The 26,854-nt window shown below is 42.7% G+C and overlaps 1 protein-coding gene across 1 annotated transcript in view; it reads left to right on the forward strand.

The window, feature by feature from the left end:
• Positions 1-1,495: 1,495 nt before the first annotated feature.
• erc2 (ELKS/RAB6-interacting/CAST family member 2) overlaps positions 1,496-26,854 on the forward strand; it is a 29,577-nt gene continuing 4,218 nt past the window's right edge. Inside the window, exons 1-10 of the mRNA XM_053446337.1 lie at positions 1,496-2,176; positions 11,743-12,165; positions 12,437-12,511; positions 14,946-15,101; positions 15,856-16,023; positions 16,667-16,834; positions 18,196-18,333; positions 19,091-19,231; positions 19,434-19,574; positions 23,400-23,602. Of these exons, the coding sequence (XP_053302312.1) occupies positions 1,496-2,176; positions 11,743-12,165; positions 12,437-12,511; positions 14,946-15,101; positions 15,856-16,023; positions 16,667-16,834; positions 18,196-18,333; positions 19,091-19,231; positions 19,434-19,574; positions 23,400-23,602 (2,294 nt within the window). The remainder of the gene's footprint in view (positions 2,177-11,742; positions 12,166-12,436; positions 12,512-14,945; positions 15,102-15,855; positions 16,024-16,666; positions 16,835-18,195; positions 18,334-19,090; positions 19,232-19,433; positions 19,575-23,399; positions 23,603-26,854) is intronic.

Genomic DNA, 26,854 nt, shown 5'->3' on the forward strand with positions numbered 1-26,854 from the left:
AGAGCACGTATAAAGCCTCCAGACTTTTTCGTCACACTGTCACTCCTGCGTCACATGGTCTTTTGGATAGGATATTTCCTTTTGGAAAGTTATGCTACTGAGGTGCTTTATCAGTGTTTGCCCAGACATAGTTACCATGGCAACTGGGCCTGAGAGCTAGAGGAGAGAAACTACTGTAGCTCACTTTGATTGAAGAATCTATTTTATTCCCTCACATGGTCCAATATTCATCTGCACAGTCACAAAGTCTGTGACTTAAACAGTCAACGTTTGTTGTTAATCATCTTTCTCTTAAAAAAATCGCCCATTGTCTAATAATGGCACTGTCTAGCTTTAATAAATCATATACTCTGTAATATATTTAGTGACATAGTGGCAAGAAATGACAACGGCATAATTACACATAAAAAATTTAGCATCTCATATCCGTTTCTCTTTTTGAAACAGAAGTAGATCCACAATTTTAATTTAAATTGCGGCTTAATATAATATTTACTTACCTACCTTTTAAGATCTGTACGCAAAATTCTATATGTTTTTTCCCTTTGTTCAAAGAATGACCTCAGTATAAATGCGTACTCAAACCAGACTTCTGCACAGTTATACTGTGAATTTCAACACTATAGAAGAAATTAAATCACTGAAAGTCTATTCTCTGTTTTAATTTGTAAGTGTTGTGATACAATGCAGCAGAGGTCTTCTTGATGTCAAGTGCAATGGGCCTAATTACATGAACTGTCCTTCATAAATAATTTTTATTGATCTGAGTTACACATATTGTCTTAATTGCATTGCTTGGTTTAACAGTGCTGTGTATTCACTGTAACAGTGTACCCTTTGCTTTTAAATAACCAATAATCAATATAATGGCATAAGAATGATTAAACCTGTATGTTTCTTCAGATGATTAATTTACAATAGAACCAGTTTCTTTAGCATCTAATGAATTCAATAGTGCATGAATGTATTTATTTACTCCTCTCCGAAGGAGCTGGGCATCATTGATCAGAACAGTTAAATGTGTTATATACTGCATAGTGAGCGTATCATGTGTTTAATTAGTCCATAATTTAGCTGATGCACCCTGTGGTTGTAAAGCTGCTCTCTCTGTCCCGACTGTATCAGCAGAATTAATGGTGTTTGGATAAATATTGGTCAGTGTTAAATCCAGGATGATGCTGGGAAATTCTTGTGGGACATAAAATATGACATTTTGCTGCTAGTGTTGACTAATACAGTCCTGAAAGTAACGGAACTATATATACATTTACTGTGTTACATTTTACAGGACAAACATCAGCTCAGTTTTTGAAGGGAACGTCGTTTTTTTACTGAGTCTAACAGGTGCTTCTCTCCTGTTTCCTCAGATCTGACTTTGAGTGTTCCAACTTTTAAGGCATGAAATAAGTCTCCCATGTGTGGATCAGAGAGCACTCTCATTTCAGCGTGCCCCCGTTAAGGACCCTCTGGTGGCTACACCGCCGATCCACAGGACATGTACGGCAGTGCCAGAGCTGTTGGCCATATAGAGAGCAGCCCCGCACGGTCCCCGCGCCTGCCAAGGTCCCCCAGACTGGGCCATCGGAGGGCCAACAGTGGGGGCGGGGGTGGTGCGGGGGGCAAGACGCTCTCCATGGAGAACATCCAGTCCCTCAACGCTGCCTACGCCACGTCAGGGCCCATGTACCTTAGCGACCACGAGGGCGTGGGCTCCACTGCCACTTACCCAAAGGGCACCATGACTCTGGGTCGCGCCACCAGCCGGGCCATGTACGGGGGCCGCGTCACAGCCATGGGCAGCAGTCCCAACATCGCTTCCGTGGGGCTGCCCCACGCTGACCTTCTGTCTTACAGTGACCTGGGCTCCCTCTCCATGCTGCACGCCCACCACCACCACCACCACCAGGGGGTGCCCTCTGCCCTGCTGAGGCAGGCGGTGCGGAGCAGTGGTGGGGAGCTGCTGGAGATACAGGCCCAGTTCAGGGAGATGCAGAGGGAGAATGATCTGCTGCGCAGGGAGCTTGACCTGAAGGACAGTAAGTTGGGATCGTCCACCAACAGCATCAAGAGCTTCTGGAGTCCTGAGCTGAAGAAAGAGAGAATAATGAGGAAAGAGGAGGCTGCCCGCACATCGATCCTGAAGGAGCAGATGAGAGTGACCCATGAGGAGAACCAGGTGAGACTCTGAGCTAATCCACCCATTACTGCAGTCAATTTCAGCTGCTGCTTGTTTCCTCCCTCTCTGTTTTTTTTTATTTTAAGTGTTGTTTCTTTATGTGCAGTAGACCACTGTCATCCCCGGCCCGACAGTTCACAGAATTACTGCAGTCAGTCATGTTTTTAAGTAATTGTGGAAACCTTTCTTGAGAGAGTTCTTTGTGCACATGAATATTTAACACACACTCTCTTCGCACAGAACTCCGACACAGAATCAATGTCAGAGACCACTTGAGCCACAGGAAATACAAAACCCTTTAATGTAGTTTTCTCGAATCTTGCTTTTTGAAACACGTGCCAATATGCATAGCCTTGTGCCTTATATGAAACCTTCATATTTTCTCCTCAATACAAACCTACTCTCAATTGTTTAGTGATCGAATGAAAAGATGATGACACTGCCAACACGTGAATTAAAGATTTCTGCAGCTTGAACACATAAACGCTTTATTTTTCGTCTATTTTTTTAACTTTTTATTTCGGATTGTTCACAGAGAGTAAGATGTCGAAAGGTTTTTGCTTTCCTCATTGTGTGGGTGTAGTCGTGGCCCAGTTAAATCAGTTACTGACAAGAGTGGGCGCAAGGCCCAGAGACAAATGCCAAGGACACTTAAACACTCAATATCTGTCTCATACTCTCTCTCTCTCTCTCTCTCTCTCTCTCTCTCTCTCTCTCTCTCTCTCTCTCTCCCCATCTGTCTTTCCTTTACTTATTCAGACAATGACCATTTCTCTCCATCTTCATTTGTCTTCATCGGAGTTTTAATCCAACAAAAAAGTCAAAAAAATATCAACAGACAGAAAATGTGGTACTGACAATTCAATTCAGTTTGATCTATTTGTATAGCACCAAATCACATCAAATATTATCTCAAGGCACTTTACATAGTAAGACCTTACATTTTATATTATAGAGAAATCCAACAGGTCCCACTATGAGCAAACACTTAGCGACAGTGTAGAGAAAAAAACTCTATAATGATGGCAGCACCACTTAATAATAATAATACATTATTTTTTAAATGCACAGTATATCACAGCAAATATAAGCCGAAGGTTTGTATATAAATCTCTTGTTTTAGTTTGAAATTTCTGTTACAAGTAAAAGTGCACAACAGACAACGAGGTATAGATTGTGGAACGGCTCAGCGTATTCCTCGACTGGCTGGATGAAGCTGTTTCTTGAGACAGGCTGTGGTGGCATGATGCAGCAAAATGCAGGAGGCCTTGAGCAACGTGAAAAGGCTGAATTTGACCAGCTGGTCGTGGTCTTGTGGCAGTCTGCGTTTCTGTCCGTCGGGGTTGAGCATCGTTGTCTGACACAGAGCAGCCAGTAGGCCACTCATTACTCAAAACGGCAGACGCTGTCACTCTACTGTTCAAGGTCATAGCAGGATACCATTAATGTGACCCTTAATTGAGACCCGCCTGTCCCTGTGCACGCCTGCCTGGATTTGTGGGTATGAAGGTTCCCTGAATAGATTTTAGCCTTGTTATGTTTGAAGAGGCTTCAGTTTCGCAGCTTGTCCCTGAAGTAGTGTCATTCCGCTAAAGGGAACAATGTCGAGCTCTCACAATCCCATGATTTTACCTGGTGGCGTTCCCCGAAGAGCGGCTAACAGTGCTTTGAGTTTTTTATATCTGTATGATTCATGAAAATGTATGAGGTCAGTGTTGTGGAAAAGAAAGAGTCCGTTCGAGCCAAGGCAGCGCTGCCACTGACAGGACCAGAGCCATTCATCATTTCACTTATCCCTTATGTTCAGTGCGATTAACCACTCAGAGTGATTCTTTGTGTAAAGAATATTTTTAGCTTGGCTTCGCACGCTGTAGGAGCTGAATGTGTCCGGCATGATGTGAGGCTGAGGCTGTGCAGTGTGGGCTTTTGTGCTCACTATAAAGAGAGGAGAGTTTGTGCCTTGTAACTGAAAATGCTCTTTTCTCTCTTGATTTCAGGCGCTATGAGGCATCTTTACGTAAGCGCGTTTACTTACAGTGGGGTGGTTTGGTCACACCCATCAGGCTGGCTGAGAGGCTGACTGAGGAGCAAATTGTCTCATTAATAATGGAGTCATTTCAGGCCCATCATTACATCTGTCTTCTAGCACCCTTTACAATGGCATCAGGTGCCCCAGGCCTCTATTGGCTCGAGCAAATGCCATGCATTATTTATAAAAAAAAAGGATCTGGGAATAATTGATGCTGATTTTTTTTATACCACGTCTCCGGAAAAGAATGAAACCATTCAGGTATCAGTCTCCACTGTGAGCGAAATACCAACTCCTGCTTGCAGTCAAAGGTTATGACTAAATGTAATGAATGGACTAGGCCTGTTTTGTGTGGCACACCTTTATAGACTGTGTAGCTGGCGTCTGTTATAAAACAGAACAGTTTGACTTCAGCTGAATTTCTTGTCATGCTGAAGCTGGACAGCAGCCGCTGGAGGCAAGTGAGTGAGCTAGAGCGTAGCATGTCTGACTGAGTCATGACCACTGCTGCTTAGCCACCCAGTCAGCCTTCATCAACGCAACCCCCAAAATGGAGGCTGAGCTTCCCGTATCACTCCGCTTTGTCTGTACTGTAAGCTTCTGATTGTTCCACGTCAATGAGCAGTAAAAGTGAGAACATGTGAACACAGCGGGACTGTTGGGTCTCAGCAAAGGGCTGGGGGTTGGGCGTACAGCATATGGGAGCATAAGGATGCATGTTTGTGTGGATATGTGTTGACCGTACAGTCTGAGGTGTGTGTGCGCTGATGGAAATGTTAGCATTTGTGATTAGAGGTTTTTCCCCGCTTCGTTGTTTTGCCAGTTAAAAATGCGAGTGCAGAGGTTTAGTCATCATCAGTCTGTTTTGTGTGTGGGAGAGGTGAACACTTCAAAGGTAGAGTGAACTATTGTACAAAAAGACTTACCTTAAGCACAACTAACTGACACAGCATCCACACCACACCTTGAGAAAACATTAGCAAACTTAACTATAGTCAGAGAAGAGAGGACTTTTGTAGCCTAGCTAACAGTAGCAGTCTTAGAATTTTGAATTATGCATTAATCCAAATAAATTAAACCTAGCCTACTGTGCTTGTGTGGTTTATTTAGGTGTCTGTAAAACTATCTGCACATTTCATGTCAACGTTGCTGCCTCAAAGCTCACTTGCAGAGAGGACGAGGCAGCTTCTCAGAGCCAGCACAGCTGCAAACTGTGATGCTGGCAACTCTTCTACTATAGATAACAACATGTCTCATACTCTTAATGCCCCCTTTGCCCGTCTTCCCTGATTTTGTTTTCCCCTTGTCTTATTCATGGACACGGCTCCTATTCCTGTCCACAAGCTGTTCCATCCAGGGCACAGACAGAACAGACAGCTGGCAGATATTTTCTGAATTTGAAGAAAAGAACATTGTGTTCAAATTGCTTTTTCAACCTTTAATGGAGAATGTTGATGTCTAGATCTGTTTTGTCAGAGTCAAGCAAAGCTGCAGCTGTCATGTATACAGGACGTGATGGGCAGAGGTATTGATGTTTTCAGTAATGTCATAACATAGTGAGCCCGTATGGACACAGGAAGTATCATGTGAACAATCAAAGTGCCCGTGGATCCTGTCTGTTGGAAACACCCCCTCATCTAAGCACATATGATGGCTGCTGCTGCAACCAGAGGACAGGGAGGTGAAGAAATGAAGAGTCCCTCTCCTCATTTAATGTGATATTGTTGAGATGAAATGAGGACCAGTAAGTCATTTACAGAGAGCAAGGCTGGTAAGATTAAGATGGGAATGGAGAATGGAAGAACAAAGCAAAGGGGATAAGACTTGTTCCAGTCCACTGGTGTCTTTTAATCCAGAACGGCACAGTTTTAGATTAATTCAGAGCAGGGGCAACAGTGAAGAAATATCCATATGAATCCAATGGTGAAGAGTATATTCTTCATTTATGTGACAAAAGCGGGCAAGACGTTGAATCCCTACATTCCCACTGCAACTTGTACTTTCTGGAATTGTATGTAAACACAGTATAGGGACACAGATGACTCTATTTGACATGATTTCATAGTCTAATCTAAATTAATAATAATTTGATGTGAAAGACAACGTCTATACTTGTCACTAGTGATTCAGCATTGTGAGCATAGGCTGTATATAGAGATGATGTGTCTCCACTTCCTCCCAATCAGAAAGTGAAGCCAAAATATCTTGGAAACGGGTGCTGCCATCTTGCACTGATGACATCATTTAGAGCTAGTGTCTGAGCAGTAGTGATTCTGACCCTTTAACGAAGTCCCAGCCATATACAAGCTCGATCATGAGTCAGCCTCAGCTGTCAATCCTGTAGTTCCACTCTGTTTTTATAGCATCAAATAAATAATCAAAATCGAACTAGAACAAAAATTAGCACTTGAACATACATTAGTGTGAGAAGACCTACCGAAAATGACAAATTATTTAGCATTATGTACTTTGAATCTATAGTTGGTCTCTAGTGAAATCTGCTAACATGGAGGAGACAGGAGTTTAAGACCTGTATTGCAGCCAGCCACCAGAGGGCAATCAAGATGTTTATTACTCTTGGTCTGAAGCTCTGACTTGCAGGCTGTCAGCTGTAGGAAGAAGTCACATGACATACTGTGCATTCAATATTTCTAGAATCAAGAATAATATTTTGAACCATGTGGTTGGTGTTTGTGCAAATGCGAGAACCAAACAGTTCCAGTATATGCACCATATGCTGATACTGGCATTTAGTTCAAAGAAATGTGATGCATGGGGACCTTGAGGTCAGAGGAACTGTGCTGGGACCTGGACTGGCAAGAGAAGAGTGACAGAACAGCCGACCACAGCTGCAGGTGTGTCGGTGGGTTAAATACTGAGGTCAAATTTCCAGTGTGAGTAAACATGGTTAAACAATGAAGGATCGTTCTTCTGCGTCTGTAGACTTGTCATATTATAGTATCAATGCAATAATAATGGTATTGATTCATCACCATCTTTATTATCACAGTATCAGTAGAATAATACAAATGCAGGCCTTTCCAGAATTAATGCTGTAAATGCTGAAGTGATAAATGTGTGGAGTGTGTATGTGTGTGTGTGTGTGTGTGTGAGTGACATTGATTAATTGAAGGGAGGCCCACGCATAGGGACCGGTCTTTGGCTTCATCAAGCTGAATAATGTTCAACTATTACAGTCGGCTGTTCTGTTCTATAAGAGCAGCTCAGAGTATCTGCCAAGACACGTCCTATACTTTTCAGATGATAAACAACAGTTAAAAAAAATATATCAGAAATCACTTTCTGCACACCGGGATGAACAATGAAAACTACTGTAAAAATATCATTTTGTATCTTGTTACTCCTTTCTGCTGCTCTGACTCTCAGATTTCTGCCTTCACACCATTCTCTTGCACTCTTTTAGCTGAATGCAGATGAATAAAGGCCATGTTTGTTGGCATGGCTGTGGGTGTAATTGCATATTGTCAGCCGTCACGACGTACAGCAGAGATCACGAACGGCTCCTCTGACTCAGTGGTTTGGAGCTGTCCATCTGGAACACCCACTCTCTCTAACACACATATACAATATAACACACACAATATACCAGGTGGTGCACACTGCTTGTCTCTGTGCCTGAAAAAATAAATGAATGTCACCAGCTTTGTGTCTCAGTCTTCCACAAGGTAAACCTTTAACAGGACATCACTTCAGACTATGATGGTGAAGATGTTAAACATGTAGCTTCTGAGCTTTGTTGTGTATAAGTTAAGGTTTACAGGGCTGCAAACATACCAAGAGACTATGAAACCGGTCTGTTGCTGGATCTGTGATTTATGTAAATGTTAGTATACCTAGCTTATTGTTATTTTGTTTCTGCCAAACAAACAATGTCTCTCCTTGACTCTTGAAACCTCTGAAAGCTCATTTTGAGGATATGTAGCAGGAGAGAAGATTGGGGACCACAGCTCGTATCCGCTGAGTCATGACCGACTCATAGGAACTAGAGTTTTGCTGTGGATGAGAGGAGGATTTGGGAAGAAGGGCCATATAGTCACTTTTACCCACAGTGCAATTATGCAAATGAAAATCATTGGAGTGCCTCGTGCAGTTTAAATTCAAGACAGCAGACTATTGATCAGGGCAAAGGGATGAAGCACTGATGAAAAGGGAGAGGGTGCAGTGTCAGAGCTCAGCTATCAGCACGCCGATATTTTCATGGATTTATGCTCCAACATGTTCATCTTTTCTTGATGATTGTTTTTCTGAATAAATTATGTAGGAGGAAACCAGTCAGGAAGGCTATATTAAATTATTTTGATCTACATATATAAATTTACAAAGATAATTCCTTACATAAAGGAGAAAGCCTTGTTGAACAGTCAATACGTTTTTCGTTCGGACTGTGTGTAGATCCTGGCCTGGTAAGTTATGGAAGTGTGAGTAATTGATGGCATGTGCATGCAAATGAAAGGATTACGCTGAGTCACTCAGTGTGAATGTTAATTGTATGAGTCGTCTTGTGTGTTGGACCAAATGCTTGTGACTCACATGAGGGAGTGTGACACAAACTGTTGAAGATGGCAGCTTCTCGCAGTCTGAAAACTCATCAGCTCTCCCTGCTATCACAAACACTGCCCTCTCATGGCCAGAAGAGCACATGCTTCACATGACAGCATCACGCCTTGTGCACTGTGAAAGTGCAACAAAAATGTTAGAGGGATGAAAAACAGATTCAGATTTCTGTTTCAGCATTTGTCATGTTTCAGTATTGATACACTGCTAATCTCCATAGGAGAGAGATGTTTGACCAACCATCCAAACCCAACGATATTCATTTTTACAAGAACAATTGAAAATATTCACATTTGAGGTGCTTGAAGAATGACATAAATGGTTTATCATTTATGGTTATCGCTTAATTTTCTGGTCTTGCAGTGATTGATTGGAGCCCTTTTAAAGCTTTTTCAAACCTTTTATTCATCTCTCTCCAGAAAGGTCATCTTGATAAAGTCATAGTTTGTCTGTAAGTGTATCGACTTTTTTCATGGCAGACATTTTGACCCTCGGTCTCACAATGTCAACGAAAGTCTCTTGGATCTGCCCACTGATCCAGATCTGCCGTGAAATGTATTGGGATCTTTCCTGACCGATAGCTCATCCCCTAACTAACAAACTGACAAACACAGATGAAAACATAACCTTCTTGACGGAGGCTCGGTTCCACCTTATGTCCCAGGAAGTCATGACAGTAAGTAGGGACAGAAGCCAGACCCTGGATCTCATATGGGAAACAATCATTATTGAGTGTATTGATTCCACGTGTGTTTCTCCTGCTGCAACAAACAAACATGTGTGCTTTTTTGACAAAGGGCCACTGTGAATGAAATGTACTGACCAAGGCCTGAAAACAGACACAGACTTGCAAGTGTCTCTCATCATCCGTCGCTGTTGCATCACGCTCTGACGCCCTGTTTTTACCAGACATTTGTTTTTTTCTGTTCATTCTGCCAATTCTCTGCAGCTGCTTGATGCCAGGAGAACCAAGGTTTGTCCCTATGTTTGCACCACGTTCTGCGTGCACAACATAGAGTCCCTTTCAGGGTGGCGTGTATTTGGCGTGACACCTGGCAATCCCTTTGTACCTTACCAGCCACCTCTCCTATGATTCCCATGAAACCCCCCAAGAGGAAGTCAAAGATTTCCAGCATCATAGTGTGGTCGTATGGTGGCCGAGATGCCTCACAAAAGCCCAATATTGGAAAACACAAATGCAAATCCACAACACAACCAAAGCCACAACAGAACCACAGACGCCACAACACAACTGCAAAACACTCAACATAAATGCAAAAGCTACACAATGGACTCACAACCACAGCAGAAGTGAGTGACAAGCTGAAAATGAGATGCTAGTCTATATGATATGTTACAGTACATGTGATGGGATCATGCAAAAAAAAAAAAAAGAACCTGTACCGTAACACCTCTAATAGACAAGCATCTCAATTTAAGCGCAGATTGGTTTGTTCAGGTCTTCACAAACGACAGCTCACTTGACCAGTAAGTAACTCTGCATGTTTCATCGTCAACATCTGTTGGTTGTGGTTGTGTTTCCATTGTGTGGATTTTGCATTCGTGCTTTCCATTAATGCACCTATGTGAGACGTCGCGGCCACTGTATCCTCGTCCTGTCAACCCTCCTATGTTTCCCCACAAACACTGTAGAACTGGATCAATTTGTTTGACTATCTCGAACCGGACACATCTGGTGCTCCCTCTCCCTGTTGTATCCCAAACCCATCAATCCCAGACGGCCTGTAAATGTTATGTCAGTGTAAGAAACTCTTTCCGCTCCTTTAAATCCTTACTGGGCCATTTTCTGGACATGGATTGATCTGTTATTTTTCTCTGGAGAGTTCTGCAAGATGAACATTTCAACAGGAAAACTGAGCCCAAGTCAGTCTTTGACAGAAACTGGCCCCTTGGTCCTAACTCTGTTTCCCTAAACCCTGAACCGACACCACTACACACAATTTAATATGTTAGAACAAATAGTGTGTGTTGTGATTTATTTTCTTTTCCGGACACACACAGATTCACAAACCTGCTCCCTTTATCTGGATATGACTTCCTCTCTACTGTGTGTGTATTGTAGGTTCTGGTTTTACCGTCCAAGAAGTGCCCACTTCCACCAACGGTAACGGCACAATATATGTACAGTATTTGTAGCCAGTATTTGTGTACTAAACACTTTTAAGGGTACTGATCGAATTACGTCCGTACAATATGGCACTGTTTCACGTCGCTAACAGAGCTAGCTAACTCATCTGTTTTACTCCAGGAGGTGAAATTACATTTTTCTGGTATTACAGAGCGAGCCAAGTACAGAAAGAAGTACCGTAATGTACCGATACTGAATTCTGAGCTTTTACCGAATCAATTCAAATTTGGACTGCTTCCAACCCCTCTGGACACAAGTATCGGTATAATCACAATATTCATGGTGTAGCCTATTAGAGAACAAAGACCTGTCCTGTGTTGAAGGGTGGTCTTCTGCTTTGATTAGAAAGTTAACAACTCCAATTAATACTGCTAATTTTTTAAGCACAGAGCAGCCGACTAAAAAGTGTATGGTTTGACAACTCTAGTTTATTTCAATCATCAATATATTTTATCAGTAAGTAGTTACATTCTTACTGTAATGCTCAGATTGTCTTTTTCGTTCCAGGATAATAAAAAGGATTGATTATTTCACATTGATACCAAAGAAACACTTCAGTCATTTGACAATATCAGTTGTTAACTGTCTCTTTACTTGTAAATTTATCTTGAGGTAAGTCATGTGTTTCCCCATGTTTAACCCACTGTAGCATTTTCCCACAGAAACATGTGAAACAGCATTTGGGAAGTGCGTTCATGTGTAGTATTATCGGGAGAAGCTTTTTGTGTTTATTCCTTAAATTGATTTCAAGGATTATTGCGCCTTGGTGTGTGTATGTGTATACATGCATGTTTGTGTGTGTGTGTTCATCAGCATCTCCAGATGACCATCCAGGCTCTGCAGGACGAGCTTCGCACACAGCGAGACCTGAACCACCTGCTGCAGCAGGAGGGCGGCAACCGCTCCGATCACTTCACCACCATCGAGCTGACAGAAGAGAACTTCCGTCGGCTGCAGGCGGAACACGACCGGCAGGCCAAGGAGCTCTACTTGCTGAGAAAGACGCTGGAGGAGATGGAGCTGAGGATCGAGACACAGAAGCAGACCCTGGGTGCCAGAGACGAGTCCATCAAGAAGCTGCTGGAGATGCTGCAGAGCAAAGGGCTGCCCTCGGGCAGGGCGTGCGAGGAGGAAGAGCAGGAGAGAGCCAGGCGAATTGCTGATGCAGAGGCCCAGCTGGGACACCTGGAGGTCATCCTGGATCAGAAGGAGAAAGAGAACATCCATCTACGAGAGGTACTGTAATCTGTGACCTAAGTTATGTTGATCTATATGTACCTTTCTCATCTCAAACCTTCGGAGCCAACTGAAGTCACTGTTAGAGATAAAACTGTTTTATATGTTGTAGTCACTAGAGGGCAACACTGCCTGTCACAAAATCCATATGCTCCACTCTACTGCTTAAACTGTGGCAAACCGGAAACTGCAGAGCACCTCAGAAGTGTTATGTGTTAAGATGAACTAAAAAACACAAAGATTTTTGCAAACATTGTGTCTTCTCTATAAGGAACTGCACAGAAGAAATCAGCTTCATCAAGATCCAAGCAAAACCAAGGCCCTGCAGACCATCATCGAGATGAAAGTAAGAATCGAATCAAATACAGCACTCAACAGAAAAAGAAAAGATGATCGTTAAATAAGTTTTCTTTAATTAATAATAATTACGTTTGTTATCCATCTGCAATCATTTCATTTATGACGTTTCATGTGAATGTGATCTTGTACTTCACTGCTGCGTTTCTAAATTTAGGCCTTCACTGATGTTTCACTCGCTCTGTTGTTGTCATTGTGATCGGCAGCAGCTGAGTCAATAGTCAACACTGTCACATATCTCTCTCTCACACACACACACACACACACACACACACACACACACACACACACACACACACACACACACATACACACACACACACACACACACACAGTGTCACAAAGCAGTTGTGTAAACATGAACAAGAACACATTTTACTGTTAGAACATTTAGTTTTTTATGTTGATCACCGAACAGGTACAGAAGTCAGTCGCACCAAACTGCAACACACTGGATTCATGACACATCAAGTGTTTATAATTACATTGTTCAACTTTACAGATTATCTGCAAACATCACAGACTGTGCATCTGTTTGTGTAAAGATTCTGAGGATGATTAAATATATATATCAGAGCTGAACTACAGAAAAATGAAGTACATGATATTTTGTCTTTTCTGTTTGATGTAATCCGATCGTGCAGGTCTTAAAATTGCATCTTGGATTTGAATAATTCACTCCAAAGCAAATAGTGTAAGAATGGATTGTAATATTTTTTATGTAACTTTTTATTGTAATATTTTATGTAACTTTGAAGCTTCAAGGGAGATTTAAAAGCCATTTAACTATTGGGACAAAAATTCATATTCATTTTAAGATGATGTGTTGCAATTCCCGACCACCATTATCAGACGTGATTTATTTATCCTCATTTTCTACACATTGATATTCAACTCTGTAAGCAGCTGCCAGGGCGTATGTAAATATATATATAATATGCCTGTTCAGATCAGCACTTGTTGTGCGGCAGCTGGATTCAGCAGCATGTCGCTGTGAAGCCGCTGTAGACTCCCCCAGCCTCACTGCAGAGGCCTGACATCACTTCCTCAAAATAAATCATGACATCATCGTTGAGCTGACACAGCCCCACTCACTTGGCTGGGTGCGGGCCTCAGCCCCCCCTCCAACGCGGTCATGTGACATCTGTGTTCGGGGATCCTGTTGCATCAGCGTACATAGCAAGGGAAGGGAAGACCCGCCTCCTCCTCCTCCTCCTCCTCCTCCTCCTCCTCCTCCTCCTGTGCAGGAAGACCCTGCATCTCTCCCCTCTCCTCTCTCCCTCTGCTCTGTTGGTGCTGATGGAAGCATGAATTTATCCCCACCCTCCCTCCCTCCCTCCGTCTCTCCCCTACATCCCTCCCGCCCTCTCCTGATCCTCACTCACCAGAGACAGTGCACAGCATATAGCCGCCCTGCTGCTACCATGGAAACAGGTGTGGTTGTTTATGACAGGGAAAGGCCAGTATGCAGGGAGACAGGACGAGAGACACAGATACAGGGAACGAGAGCTAAAAAGCAAGGTTTACTGAGCAGGTCGATGTACCAGTGATTTCTTGTGGATGGAATAAAAACCTCCCTCTTTTTGAAGGTACGCTGTCTTGTGTCTATCGCAACAATGTTAGTTCACAGACGTTGGTCCCGTTACATGGAGACAGAGATGAGATGCAGCGACAGGGCGAAGCGCATGCACATGTACACACCGCTCACGCATATATGATTAAAACCCTCAGATGCTCCTCTGGTTGTCCATCGTTCCTCCCTACGACACATTACCCAGGCTCCTCTGCAGTGGGGGCGATGACTGACCCAGCTAATGGCCACAAGTTCATAAGTTCAGAGCCACTATGTGGAGAGAAGGAGGGACCCAAAAAGGGAGAGAGGGAGACAGAGAGAGAGCGACAGGAAGAAGAAAGATTGCTCTGTGCTCTGCTGGAGAGGGAGATGGACCATGGCTAATCTTAAAGACGTTGTATTATTTATTTAAAAAGCCATGAAGCTAAAGCTGCACTCTTAGTCGCAGTCCAGAGACCGGTTTCTGCATTGATCGGCAAGCAACTACGGCGAAAGCAACTACAGCTTTTTACTTTTCTTCCTTTGCCTCCACACGTTTCTCTCCGGTCCGGCTAATCTCTCCGTGCTGGATGTGCGCTCAGTATTTCCTAATGGTGATTAATCCTCTGTGCTGCTGCGAGGAGCTGGGTAGAAAGATTCTGATTTCAGCGACAGATGCTGCAGTTTGCTCTCAGCTACAACAGCTACTCTTTATCTCACTCTGCACCCTCTCTATCCTCTCAATCTCCTCCTGTGGCTTTCTGTTTGTCCGGGGACGCTCGTCTCTAGTTCAGGTTCATTTGCAGCATGCGAGCTGTGCACATGCCAGTCAGCGTTTTGAGGTGTGTCTCCTCTGCGTGTTTGTGTGCAGGACACCAAAATTGCCTCTCTGGAGCGCAACATCCGAGATCTGGAGGATGAGATCCAGATGCTGAAGGCGAACGGCTTACTGAACACAGAGGACAGAGAGGAGGAGATCAAGCAGATGGAGGTCTACAAGAACCACTCAAAGTTCATGAAGTCCAAGGTAAACACACGTTTGCTTCATGCATGCTCACCTAGATGTGCAGGTCCTGTGAAAGTATGACTGAAAAAACATGCAGGAGTTACAGAAAGCTGTGTGCGGGGAGCAGGATACTAAGTGAAGCTGAAAGGCAACTTAAATTAGCTGCTTTTGCTTTTAGTGTCATTAGCAAAGTGTCTTGCTGGCAACAATCTGAGACGCGTCTCTGCTGTTTTTTCCGAAAGCCTCAGTGTGGAGAAACCAGGCAAAATCAGCAAGTGCATGCTGGGCCATAATAAAATACATTTCCTTAATTACGTACGAAATCTTATTTTATTTCTTTATTCGTTGCTGCCAACATTCGGCGGTGATGTGCATAATGTACGTCTGCAAGTAAAGTCAGAGTTTATGTTAAAGCGAGTTGTTTTCAGCGGTTCAGCCCCTTCCCAATGACCACATGGTAATCTGTGTCATCAAGCCTTCAGGATACATAACCACCTGAAAACTGTGATTGTGTCAAGGTTTAGCGTGAGCGTCTGTTGCTCGTGTTATCTATTTTTAGACCCCTTTTCATCAATCATGAATAGAGATGTATAATATATGATGAATGCAGGGGAGTCAGTCCCAAATGCATTTTTGATGAGCGAAAAAAGCGTGTTGATGAATATAGTGTAAAAGCTGCGCTGCCTGAAAGGAGGTTTTTCTCTCTCTACGTCACACACGATCCTGAAACAATACAACGCTAATGTATTGGGTGTGTTTGCCATGTCGCGTGCAGATTGACCAGCTGAAGCAGGAGCTGTCGAAGAAGGAGTCGGAGCTGCTGGCGCTGCAGACAAAACTAGAGACCCTCAACAACCAGAACTCTGACTGCAAACAGCATATCGAGGTGCTCAAGGAGTCTCTCACTGCCAAGGAGCAACGTGCTGCCATCCTGCAAACAGAGGTCTGTTGATAAACAACCTAACATTACACAACCGCACAAACAGTTTCACCCTCCCAAACCAGTTGGAGCAAATGAGAGGCCTGCCGCAGACCAGAGGCTCATTAATGCATATCACATCTGCTCTTATTCAGTGTGGATACTTCGAACTAACTGAACTGTGACACTGTGACGTAACAAATGAACAGTGATTCTGAATCTGATAATCACAAACTTATAACAACTGATTAATACTCAGTGCCTGTGTTCTTACTGCAGTGGTTAAAGTTAAAATGAAAAAAATACTTTAAAGCACTTCTAATGAATGCAGCCATTTATTTCTTTTTAGCTTTGAGGGTATTGGGGTTATATTGAAGAAAGAAATTATGAGATTTATGGAAAACGTTTTCAAAACTTTTTCCCTTCTCATATTGCGACTTTATTCTTGTAAAAAGTAGAAACTATTCTATCTTGTAAAACGTCCAACTTGATTATCTCTAAATATTCCGACTCTATTCTCGAAATCTCCATCCTCCGTCTATCATAACAACTTTAGGTTTTCATAATAATAATTCTTGTCAGGCAGTTTTCTCTATTAGAGTAAAATTTGAAGTTTGGTTCCCTGTATGGACTTGTTTCGAGTGTTTGTGGCTGTGTCGTGCTTCAGGTGGATGCTCTCCGTCTGCGCCTGGAGGAGAAAGAGTCCTTCCTGAACAAGAAGACCAAGCAGCTGCAGGACCTGACGGAGGAGAAGGGAACTCTCGCTGGAGAAATCAGGGACATGAAGGACATGCTGGAGGTCAAAGAGCGGAAGATCAATGTCCTGCAGAAGAAGGTGAGAGTCGGAGGTGAAGACAACCTCACAGTTATTTCTGCGTTATTCATTTTGCAGGTTTAGTCGGTCATTTAGAATAAGTGAGGAAGGGAGTGAGATATTCTTGTGTCCTGGACTAAACCAGTCAGTGAAACACACAGCACCGTGGTTACTCTCCATTAAGAGTGAGAGAGTCTCTGTCGCTCTCTGGGGGAAAGTGTTCATACAAAGACAAGCAAGAAGATATTTCTGCCTCACTGACTCTAGTGTGTGTGTGTGTGTGTGTGTGTGTGTGTGTGTGTGTGAGAGTAAGTGTGTGTGTATATGTATGTGTGTGTTTGTGCTATAAATAGTCACAGAGTGTTACTCTCTCTCTCACCCTGACATGCTCACCCATTCTCTTTGCATTTTCTCTCTTGTTCTATCACACCTCCTCTCCCTTATCATTCTACTTTTATCTCTCTCTTTGTCACCTCTCTTAATTTCAAAACATTTGTCTTTCATTTGATGCTGCATTTGGTTTAGTTTCTCGCTTATCTCATTCCCATGATATTCATTTGAATTAGATCCACACAGTAAGTTTTTACAATAGCTGTAAAGTACCCTTGTTTAGATTTTTGTATTTTTTCCTTTCTTTTAGTTTGTCACGAGGGTTTTTGTCCATTTAAAAAAATCACAAGAGTAGGATTTTTATTTGGATTTGTACCAAATTGTAGACACTCATAAATAACAGATATCTGATTTATTCATCAATATCTACATATTATTTACTGAGAAATCAACGTAAAATATTGAAAAAACTTGCCTATTACATACAATTTACTTCAGAGAGATTACACAGGTTACTCACACTCCACAATCTTCATAGCACGTGTGAAATATGAGCGGGCAAATAAAATGTCCCGCTCCACTTGTTGTCAGAGGTGCTGGTCCATCAGCAGGTTTATCCTGACGTTCAATTTCTGCCTCTGACTCAAACTGACACCATTGTTAGCGTGACTACAGCTGTGTGGACAGCTGTAGGGGAAGCCTCAGGGTAAAGGCTGTGACTTTTCCAACACACGCTCTGAGTGGTTGACCGATCATAAAAGAGGGGACACAAGCTGATCAGTCAGAATAAACTGAGGCCAAGAACTAAATCATTTTTGACAGACGGTAAAATAAGACCCAGCAAGAAAATCCGCCTATTCTAGTTGACTCCCTAGTTCTGAGCCTGTTAATGACCACAATGATTTGCTATATAATTCTCCTTCTTATTCTGCTGTACCAGATGTAAATCCTCCAAGACCTTTCTGAGATCTCCAGCTTTAAATACTACTCTGGTTTTGACATCATGCTTGTTCCTTTTTTGTATCTTTCTCTTCTTGGCTGTGGTGCCTCAGATTGAGAATCTGCAGGACCAGCTGCGGGACAAAGACAAGCAGCTGAGCAACCTGAAGGACAGGGTCAAGTCTCTGCAGACCGACTCCAGTAACACAGACACTGCCTTGGCCACCCTGGAGGAGGCGCTGTCAGAGAAGGTACATGACTGCAGGACACAAAGCTGCATTTCAGTCATGTTTGAGATTGTACCCGTTTCTGTAAAAATAAATATTTTCCGCTCTTCAGAGGTCACTTCATGACAGGTTTCTGTTCCTCTGAGATGAAGAAAGTTTGTTGTCAGGGCCTGTTTTTATTTAACTGCTAAAAGTTTCATTGTTACTTCTTACTCTTCCCACTGAATTCAGAATAGACGATCACATTTCTTCTTTAAAATATTCTTAGATAAAGAGAGCTCCAGAGGTCCTGTGCACTTTTGTTTACGTCCCACCAAGAGAAGCTTAATCCCAGCCTGATTGGTTTGTGAGAGTAGGAAACAATGTTCGCTAAAACAGAATTTTTAATTCAGAATTGAGTCATTTTTAACCTATGATTGCATTAGATTTTTGATTGATTTCCACTTCTGTTGCTTTATCATTATTTCGTTCGTATCTGTTACAAATGACAGCACAGAGAATGTATTTAATGGAATCTAATGAAATGTATTCATCTTCTCACAGGTTATTATTATAATACATATTATTTCATGTCTTATTTACTTCTAGAGATTTGAGTAATTCAAAAACTAATATTAAGTCCTAAAAAGGTCAACTCAAATGCAGATAGAGGGTTGATCCTTGTCTCTGATTGGCTACTGCTGCTCTAACCACATGTGGTCAGTCAATGTGACCACGTCAGTCACACAAAGCACTTTTAATTGTGGGTGTGTGTGTGTGTGTGTGTGTGTGTGTGTGTTAGGAAAGGATTATAGAACGTTTAAAGGACCAAAGAGAGAGAGAGGATAGAGAACGTCTGGAGGAGGTGGATTCGTACAAGAAGGAGAACAAGGACCTAAAGGAGAAAGTCAACAGCCTGCAGATAGAGCTAACAGATAAAGAGGTAAGTGCATTAAGAGATGGTCGCATGTCGGGACACATATTGTAAACAACTACTCAGCTTTTCTCTGCATCTCCTGTTTCTTCCTCTCAATAAATATTTGTATGACATTTAAGCCGACGCCTCTGGCCCTGTGAACTGCACTTCTGGCCTGCCTGGTTTGAACCTGTCTGTCTGTCTGTCTGTGCTGTCTGACCCTCTGCAGTCCAATCTCATCGATCTGAAGGAACATGCTTCATCCCTTGCGTCTTCTGGCCTCAAGAGGGATTCAAAGCTCAAATCACTGGAGATCGCTATCGAGCAGAAAAAAGAGGAGTGTAGTAAGTTGGAGACGCAGTTGCAGAAGGTACGTTCATTTTTGACAGTTCAGATCTAACCCATCATCATAGAAGCAGCTTTGAGCTACATTTTACATGGTTGCCTAGTGTTTAGATTCAGCATATTTTCATAGCCTCCTGTTGTCCAGTAGCTAATTGCATAGTTAGTTAGATTTACATGTAACAATCAGGTAAAGAAACGATTCCAATCGTTTGTGTTCTCACCACTTGAGAATATGTCTTCAAATTCACGTTGAAAAAGACAAAAAAAGGAAAAGACAAGTTCATGCAAAAAGTTATTCCAAAGCTAAAATGGTGCCACAACCGTCCATCACAAAAACAGTTTCATCCTAAGATCTCGGAGCTGTTTCTGGTGCATTCGATTTTATCCCAAAATGTCATGTTTCATTTTAATTTCATGATACAATATACAAGCAAATGCATGCTCTACTGAAGAAGATCCTATGATGTGACTGAAAGCTCCAGAGCACTAACTGTGTGAACCGTGTAGTCCACCTCCTTTTTCTGTGTTGAATGCTTCAGCTGAGGCGGAGCTGCGGCGAGCTGCTCTGTCCTGAGTGACTGTGGACTGTAGAGATGTGCCTCATTAATCCCACTGAACTGTAGATAAAAATCCAGAGCAGCGTCTCCACTGTGAAGAAGAGAATTATCTCACTATGAGTCCAGGGACCATTTAGCTTGAGATTATTAAGTAGTTATCTATAGACTCGTTTTTTTTCTAACTCAAATGCCTAAAGCTGTGAGTTATATTCATAAGAGATTCAAGAGTTTTATTATCAAATGCACAGAGATAACAATTATGCAGTCGCTGGCAATGAAATGCTTGAGTCACAGGCTCTCTGCTAACAATGCTCAAGAATTAAAAAAAACAAAAACAAAATTTGAATAAAATAGCGTAAAATAGAATATCAACCAATTAAAATATGAAATAAAATATATATATATATCTAAATATATATATACAGCTGAAGAAAGAAAAACAGTAGTGCATAAAGGAAAACACTGAAGAATTAAAACAAATAAACTTTAATAAATCTCCATCAGAAAAGACTGTGTGATATCCAGCAGACATGAGTTCACATCCGTCCTGAGTGCACTCATCACAAGGGGTCAGTGCCAAGGTCAGGTTAATGCTGTCCACTTGTGATCAGATCTCTCAGGACGGATGTTAATAGCAGTTCTGAACGGGGCCATATAAATAGTTAAATTCAGTTTAATAAAGAGTGAAAATTCTGTTGATATCGCTCAAAACTGGACTGAACGAGGAATGTGAAGCTGCTCTATATAAAAACCTGTGTGTTAGAATAATTACTCAATCACGGTTTCTCTGCTATAACAGACTGCACCACTTTGTCAGGTGCCTTCAGGAAGCAGACAGTCAATGAAACCACCTCCACCTGCTCCATAATCCACAGACTGTCTGTGCCTGTGTCTGTTCCTCTACGTTGGTCCATGTCTGTGTCGCCCCTTAACAACGCAAGCTGTTACCCGATGTTACTGTTGTGTCCAACATGTGCTGTAACATGTGTGATCCTGCTGTTCTCTCCTCTCGCTCAAGATCAATTCTAACAACTAACTTACTCTCCTGGGTCCCCTCCTCCTCCTCCTTCCCTCTACCCCCCCTGTTGGCAATGTAGCAAGCTGAGCAGCTATTCAGTCACATGAACAATCCTGTAAGTCCTTCTCCTGAGCTCTGTGAGGCACACAGTGAAAGCATGAGGACACGTGGAAACGTCTTTGAAACCTGCAAGATGGTTTTATCGTGCCAGACCCGAGCACAGGTCCTGCTTTCACCCACCGCCCCGCTCAGATGCATGTTGACCATTGCACTGTGCTCGTACGATGGGCTTTATACTGCACTCCCAGTCCTGTGTCACGTGCTCATTCTGCAACTGTTTGTGTGTGTGACACGTGGTGAAACTGGTGCTACATGTACAGTTTGTAAAGTTCACTCTAATTGATTCGTCGGAAGTTCATATTTTATTAATACATCCAGTTATTTGTCTCTGTGGTTGTTCTGTAGCTGGTTTATCTGTGATCAGTTTAAACCCAGTGCGACTTTCTTTTTCTTGCACAATAAGAGCACGAGGTTTCTTCAAACAGTACAGCAGTTTGAATTAGTTTAAACTTTTAAATAAACCTTCAGTGGGTGGACTCACATCAGGGACATTGTGTGACATTAGGAAATCCCAGAGCATATTCAGATACAAAGCACAGAAATACAGCTCACCACTATAGTTACTGAGGCCTAAGTACATATCAAGCATCAGCCTCTTCACAAAGGCAACTCACACAGTGGAGTAAGGGAAGTGAACGGACATGGCCTGGAGTTAACGTCCCAGTTTATCATATGTTTTGAAACCTAGAGTCACAGAATGAGAAACAAAATTTGCCTCATGGTTGTTAAACTGTGGAAAACAACTTTTGAGACTAAATTATTTTTGATTTAATACCGAAGAATTGATTTAGATTACTGATCAAATTCTGTGTAAAGTTTAAACAAATCTATCAGACTTCTTTTTTTGGTACTTTTCATGCAACCAATATTACACAAACTGCTTTTCAGGATAAATGCAGTAAATACTAGAACAGCACTCAGTAGAGCACAGAACACCGGCAACGGCAACAATCCCCATATATTTAACCAAGCTGCACCGAATTGCACACATCATCAGTCCCCTAACTGATTTTTTTGTCAAGAATAATTAATTATTCTCTAGGAAAACTGTGAAAACTTCCTGGTCCCACCCCCTGATCTGGATTCACACCGAATTTGAATGTGTCCTTCCGTCACCCAACCACTTCCTCTCCCCACGTTTCATAATAATCCGTCCAGTAGTTTTCACACATTCTTTAAAATGTAATTAATCAATAAAAACAATGGAGCCTAACTTTTACGTCTATATTTTAATACACTTCTTACATCATTTGTGGCTCTAAAACAAATCAGAAAAATCTACAAGGAAAATCCTGACTTCCCTCCTCGAGCTGAAAATACGGCACATCCTATTGGCCGACAGATCTTAGTCTCTGTTGCCCCTGTACCTCCTCTCTTTTGACTGACAATTGCAAACACTGTGCAGCGCTGTTGGGTTTGCATGACTTGGTCGACCGTGTTGCATGTTGTCACTGTCAGTGTTGCCAACGCTTCTCTCTCGTCTCAGTGTGGTGCGGTTATAGCCGAGGCTCTGTATCGGCCGTGGTTGGAGGTCACTGCAGTGTTCTGGTGGATGGCTCTGTAACTGTTTAGCTCCTGCACTCCTGCGACCTGTGTTGACGTGTGTGGCTGCATATATTGTCTCCAGGGTGATGTGCGCCGCTGTGATGTAAATCATGGAGAAATACAAACTGTTGCAACAACAGCAGCGAGATTAGTCCTCATTTACCAGACAGCAGTGCTCTGATTAGTGTGTGAAAGACAAACTAGTGAGACTGAATCGTGATTTAGCATTTTACTGCCACTGATTTGTTAATATTTGATTATTATAAATTGCAGCCCTGGCCACACATACACCTCCCTGTTCTTTGCACACTCACCGTGTGTGTGAAGCTATTGGGAATCTCAAAGGGCTGTTAAATGTAGTCAAATCTGTTAAAGCTAATGAAGCAGCACCAGTAATGATGCCTTTGTCTACATCATCTAACTCATTCAGAAAGAGAGGGAGAGAGAGCACATGGAGTAGTTACTATGAGATACTGATGGACCACAGTGTGCTTTGTGTATCTTTGTCATGGCCAGTAAAACATTGGATGGTTGTCTGGACATTTTCTGAGTGAGTCTTTACACGTGTTCTTGTCTCTGTGTGTCTTCTCCACCTGCTGCATGGAATCAGAAAGCCCATGAGATTGAGCTGCAGTCGGGCCCCAGAGGGAACCCAGAGTTCGGAGATCGAGTGAAGCTGCTGGAGAAAGAGATGAACTACTACAAGGACGAGTCTGGCAAGTCTCAGACGGAGGTGGAGCGACTCCTGGACATCCTGCGAGAGGTGGAGACCGAAAAGAACGATAAGGACAAGAAGATCGCAGAGTTGGAAAGGTAACTAGTCTTTAAGACTTTTGTCTCATTTATTGTAAAAGTAAAGTCTAAATAGCTTTGAACTGTATACTATTTATTTCAAATAGTTGGCCATTTCTCAACGTTTGAAGGGGAACTCTGCCTGAATGTGCATGTGTAACAGAATGGTAATGCTGCTTTAGTGTCAACAGTGTAATCTTATGGGGCAACTGTGACAGTCCATAAAATGTCCACTGAAAGGGTTTTATTCACCAAGAAAATGTTCAAATTGTTATCTCTGTCTAGACACGTGTCTCACTCAGCGATAAGTGTCCCTCTCAGTTCGTGTGAGACTGAGATTTTTGTAGGAAGACGGTGAAAAAACTTGGAATTTACTGAGATAAGCTATTCTTGTTCTAATGTGGACAATGTCAATGAAGCACTTGACTTTGATGGTCGTCCCTTGTACTTGATGTTTTCAGACTCTTTGCAACAATGCAAAAATAAAAATTAGAGCATTTTCTTGTTGAAGAAAATAACTTATAGTGGATATTTTGCGGCCTATCGCAGTTGCCCAATAAGATACAATGGAACCGTCCTTTCACAGCTTCCAGCAGAGGCAATCCAGTGGACCGAATTTGAAAGTTTTTCCCCTTATTTGGTTCATTAAAATTTTCCAAAATATGCTGCTGTCATGGAGCTAGTTTTAAATTTAGGATATTAGTCTCCGAGATTTGTTTTTCAGTAATGCATCCACACACACAATTACGCAGGTGAACCAACCCTTTACTGTTGTTTTTCTCAACAACATACATCTGTTTGTGTTGTGAGGTTATGATCAATATTTCAGCTTTGTCATGCACTGTGTGTAGCTGTCTGTGTCTGTACATGTGTGTCGTCATCAGGGTCTATCAGCACACACACTGGATCCAGTCATAGTCTTGTCTTTGTGTCTTTGTGAGAAAGTTCTGACTCGTTTTTACATGTGATCACAAAGTTTCCTTGAGTCACCTTCTGTAATGGAAGAGCTTTCAGTTAATGGACCACATACATGAAGCTGTTGGCCTCATCAGCACTTGGCTCACCTCTCCGTGCCATACATGATCCAGAGTCTCCACCCATGGCTTGTGTCTTTCTGGAGGAGGCCACCATGTTGTCTTTCACCTGGGACGGATTTCTAACTGATGGGACAAACAATGGATGGACTGAATGAGGACCATACACGACCACAGCCCCTCTCCCTGCCCACTTAGTTCCACCTGTTACCAACCAGTTATAGTTTTCCTCAGGGTCACTGTGTTTCAGTGTCTGTGCTTCTTTGTCAGAGTTGTTTTGATTAATTGTTCTTTCTTGCCCACTTTTTTTTCTGTCCTGTTTTCCCTTTTCAATTTTCCGTTTCATGCCCACCTCTCCCTTTTTTTAACCCTCTGCCACTGATCACTTTCAACCTTGGCCTCCCGTTCTTCCTCCCTCAAATCCACTCCTACCTTTTTTCAATCTCTTCTCCATCTTCCTCGCAACTCTGTTGTGTCCCCCACCCCCCCAACCCGACACCAGCCCCCCTCCCTCTGCCCCTCGCCTCATCCCTCGTCCCGGTGGCAGAGCTCCCCCTGACCCGCTCCCTTCTGTTTCTGCTGCCCCCCAGCAGATAGGGGGCATGGTGTGGGATTTCCTGGGAAAGTGAGTGCTCTGCCCTGGCACTCTCAGCTCGGCTGCGGGGGTTAAAGTCTCTGGCTGCTACTGCTGCACCTGCATCTGGTTTTCACCTGAGTGCCTGGGTGTGCCTGCTGCCTGTAGGAATCACAGATCTTTGTGTCACAGTGAAAAGCTCTGTTGTTAGTCTGTGGTATCATTACTCTACAGCTGTGCACACAATACAAAGATTCCTGGATTCGTGTTTGCTCTTGTTTCTTTTTAGCATGTTTGCCCAGTGGTTAACTCTATGCATATGGTCCATGAATGGTTTTTAATCTTTGAGAATGTGTGTGTGAGTGTGTGAGAGAGAGAGTTGAGTTTGTGTTGCATGTTTGTTTATTCAAATTGCACGTGAACCATTAACAACTATTTATCTCGGCACCGATGAGAGATTGAGGAATAATCCAATCAAAATTTAGTTGTGGGAAAAATCACCAAGATTTAAAGCCCCATACAAATTGTGATTAGTTGCTCAGGAATGACTCAAACTGTATGTTTCTCAACATAAAAATTCTATTTGATGTAGAAACCTTAAAGTTTAGGGTTTGCACCTCAGCAAATATGTAAGGGCTAAACATCAACATCATGACGTTTGAATTTGATTTACGCAGCGAATTCATGATTCCCAGAACAGGAAGGATCACTTTATGCTTTTGGTATTACAATTAAGTCAAAGTAAAACTTATCATAAGGATTCAACCAACCTGAAACAAAATTTCAGAATTTACACAAGAAATAAAAAAAATCACAATTGTACCAGAAAAGTCCTAAAATTGTTCCATGTGTGTATAAACATTAAAAACTAAGTAAAACTGCAACTAGTGGATTGTACACTGTATTATTAGCAGTCTGAAAACTTAGTATATATCACACAGTTCTTCTTCTGTCTTACATTGTAGCTTACTGACATGTACAAGCTTTACTTCATCGTCACCTTTGTTGAAATATCTCATACACACCCATGCAGACACACATGCACCCTTCTGTGTTTTTGTGGTGTTTGGTGTGGTTGTGTGTTGTAGCTTGTAGACTTATCTGTACTTAGAGCTGAGGCCTTCTCCTGCCATGAGCACGCTTACCCTGCTCATTCCAGCCACCCCTCTGTACCCCCTCCTCATTTCTAACTCACTCTGGCACCCTCACAGCCTCCCTGTTACGTCTCCTAAAAGCCCCCTCTCTTCTCAAGTGGTCTTTCCCCGGTGCTCCCCTTCCCAATCGTCCCCCACCCTGGCCCGGCCTAGCTTGCTCTACCACACACGGAAGGGAAATCAGCCTGCATGAATAGAGCTGCTGCGCTCCAGGTGGACACGTGCTCAGTGAGTGAGGTGCTGTCGTGGGTAGGGTCTGGACTGAACCTTTGTCCCTGAAGTGTTTGGGTTCAATCGGGTCTCCTCTCGTCTGATCAACCCCTTCATCCATACTGACTCTCCCCCTTGCTCACTCCCTCTCTCCGACTTGAATAAACCCCCCGTTGCTCGGCACTGAACCCCGTCCTCCTCTCCCCTTCGTTTTTTGCCCGGCTGATTCTTGCCTGTCTGACTGCATGTCTGCCACCTTCAGGCTTGGCAGCAGATGCACATGGTTCCGTGTTTTTCAGAA

This window comes from Pleuronectes platessa, chromosome 2, assembly GCF_947347685.1.
Source record: "Pleuronectes platessa chromosome 2, fPlePla1.1, whole genome shotgun sequence".
Taxonomy (NCBI): Eukaryota; Metazoa; Chordata; class Actinopteri; order Pleuronectiformes; family Pleuronectidae; genus Pleuronectes; species Pleuronectes platessa.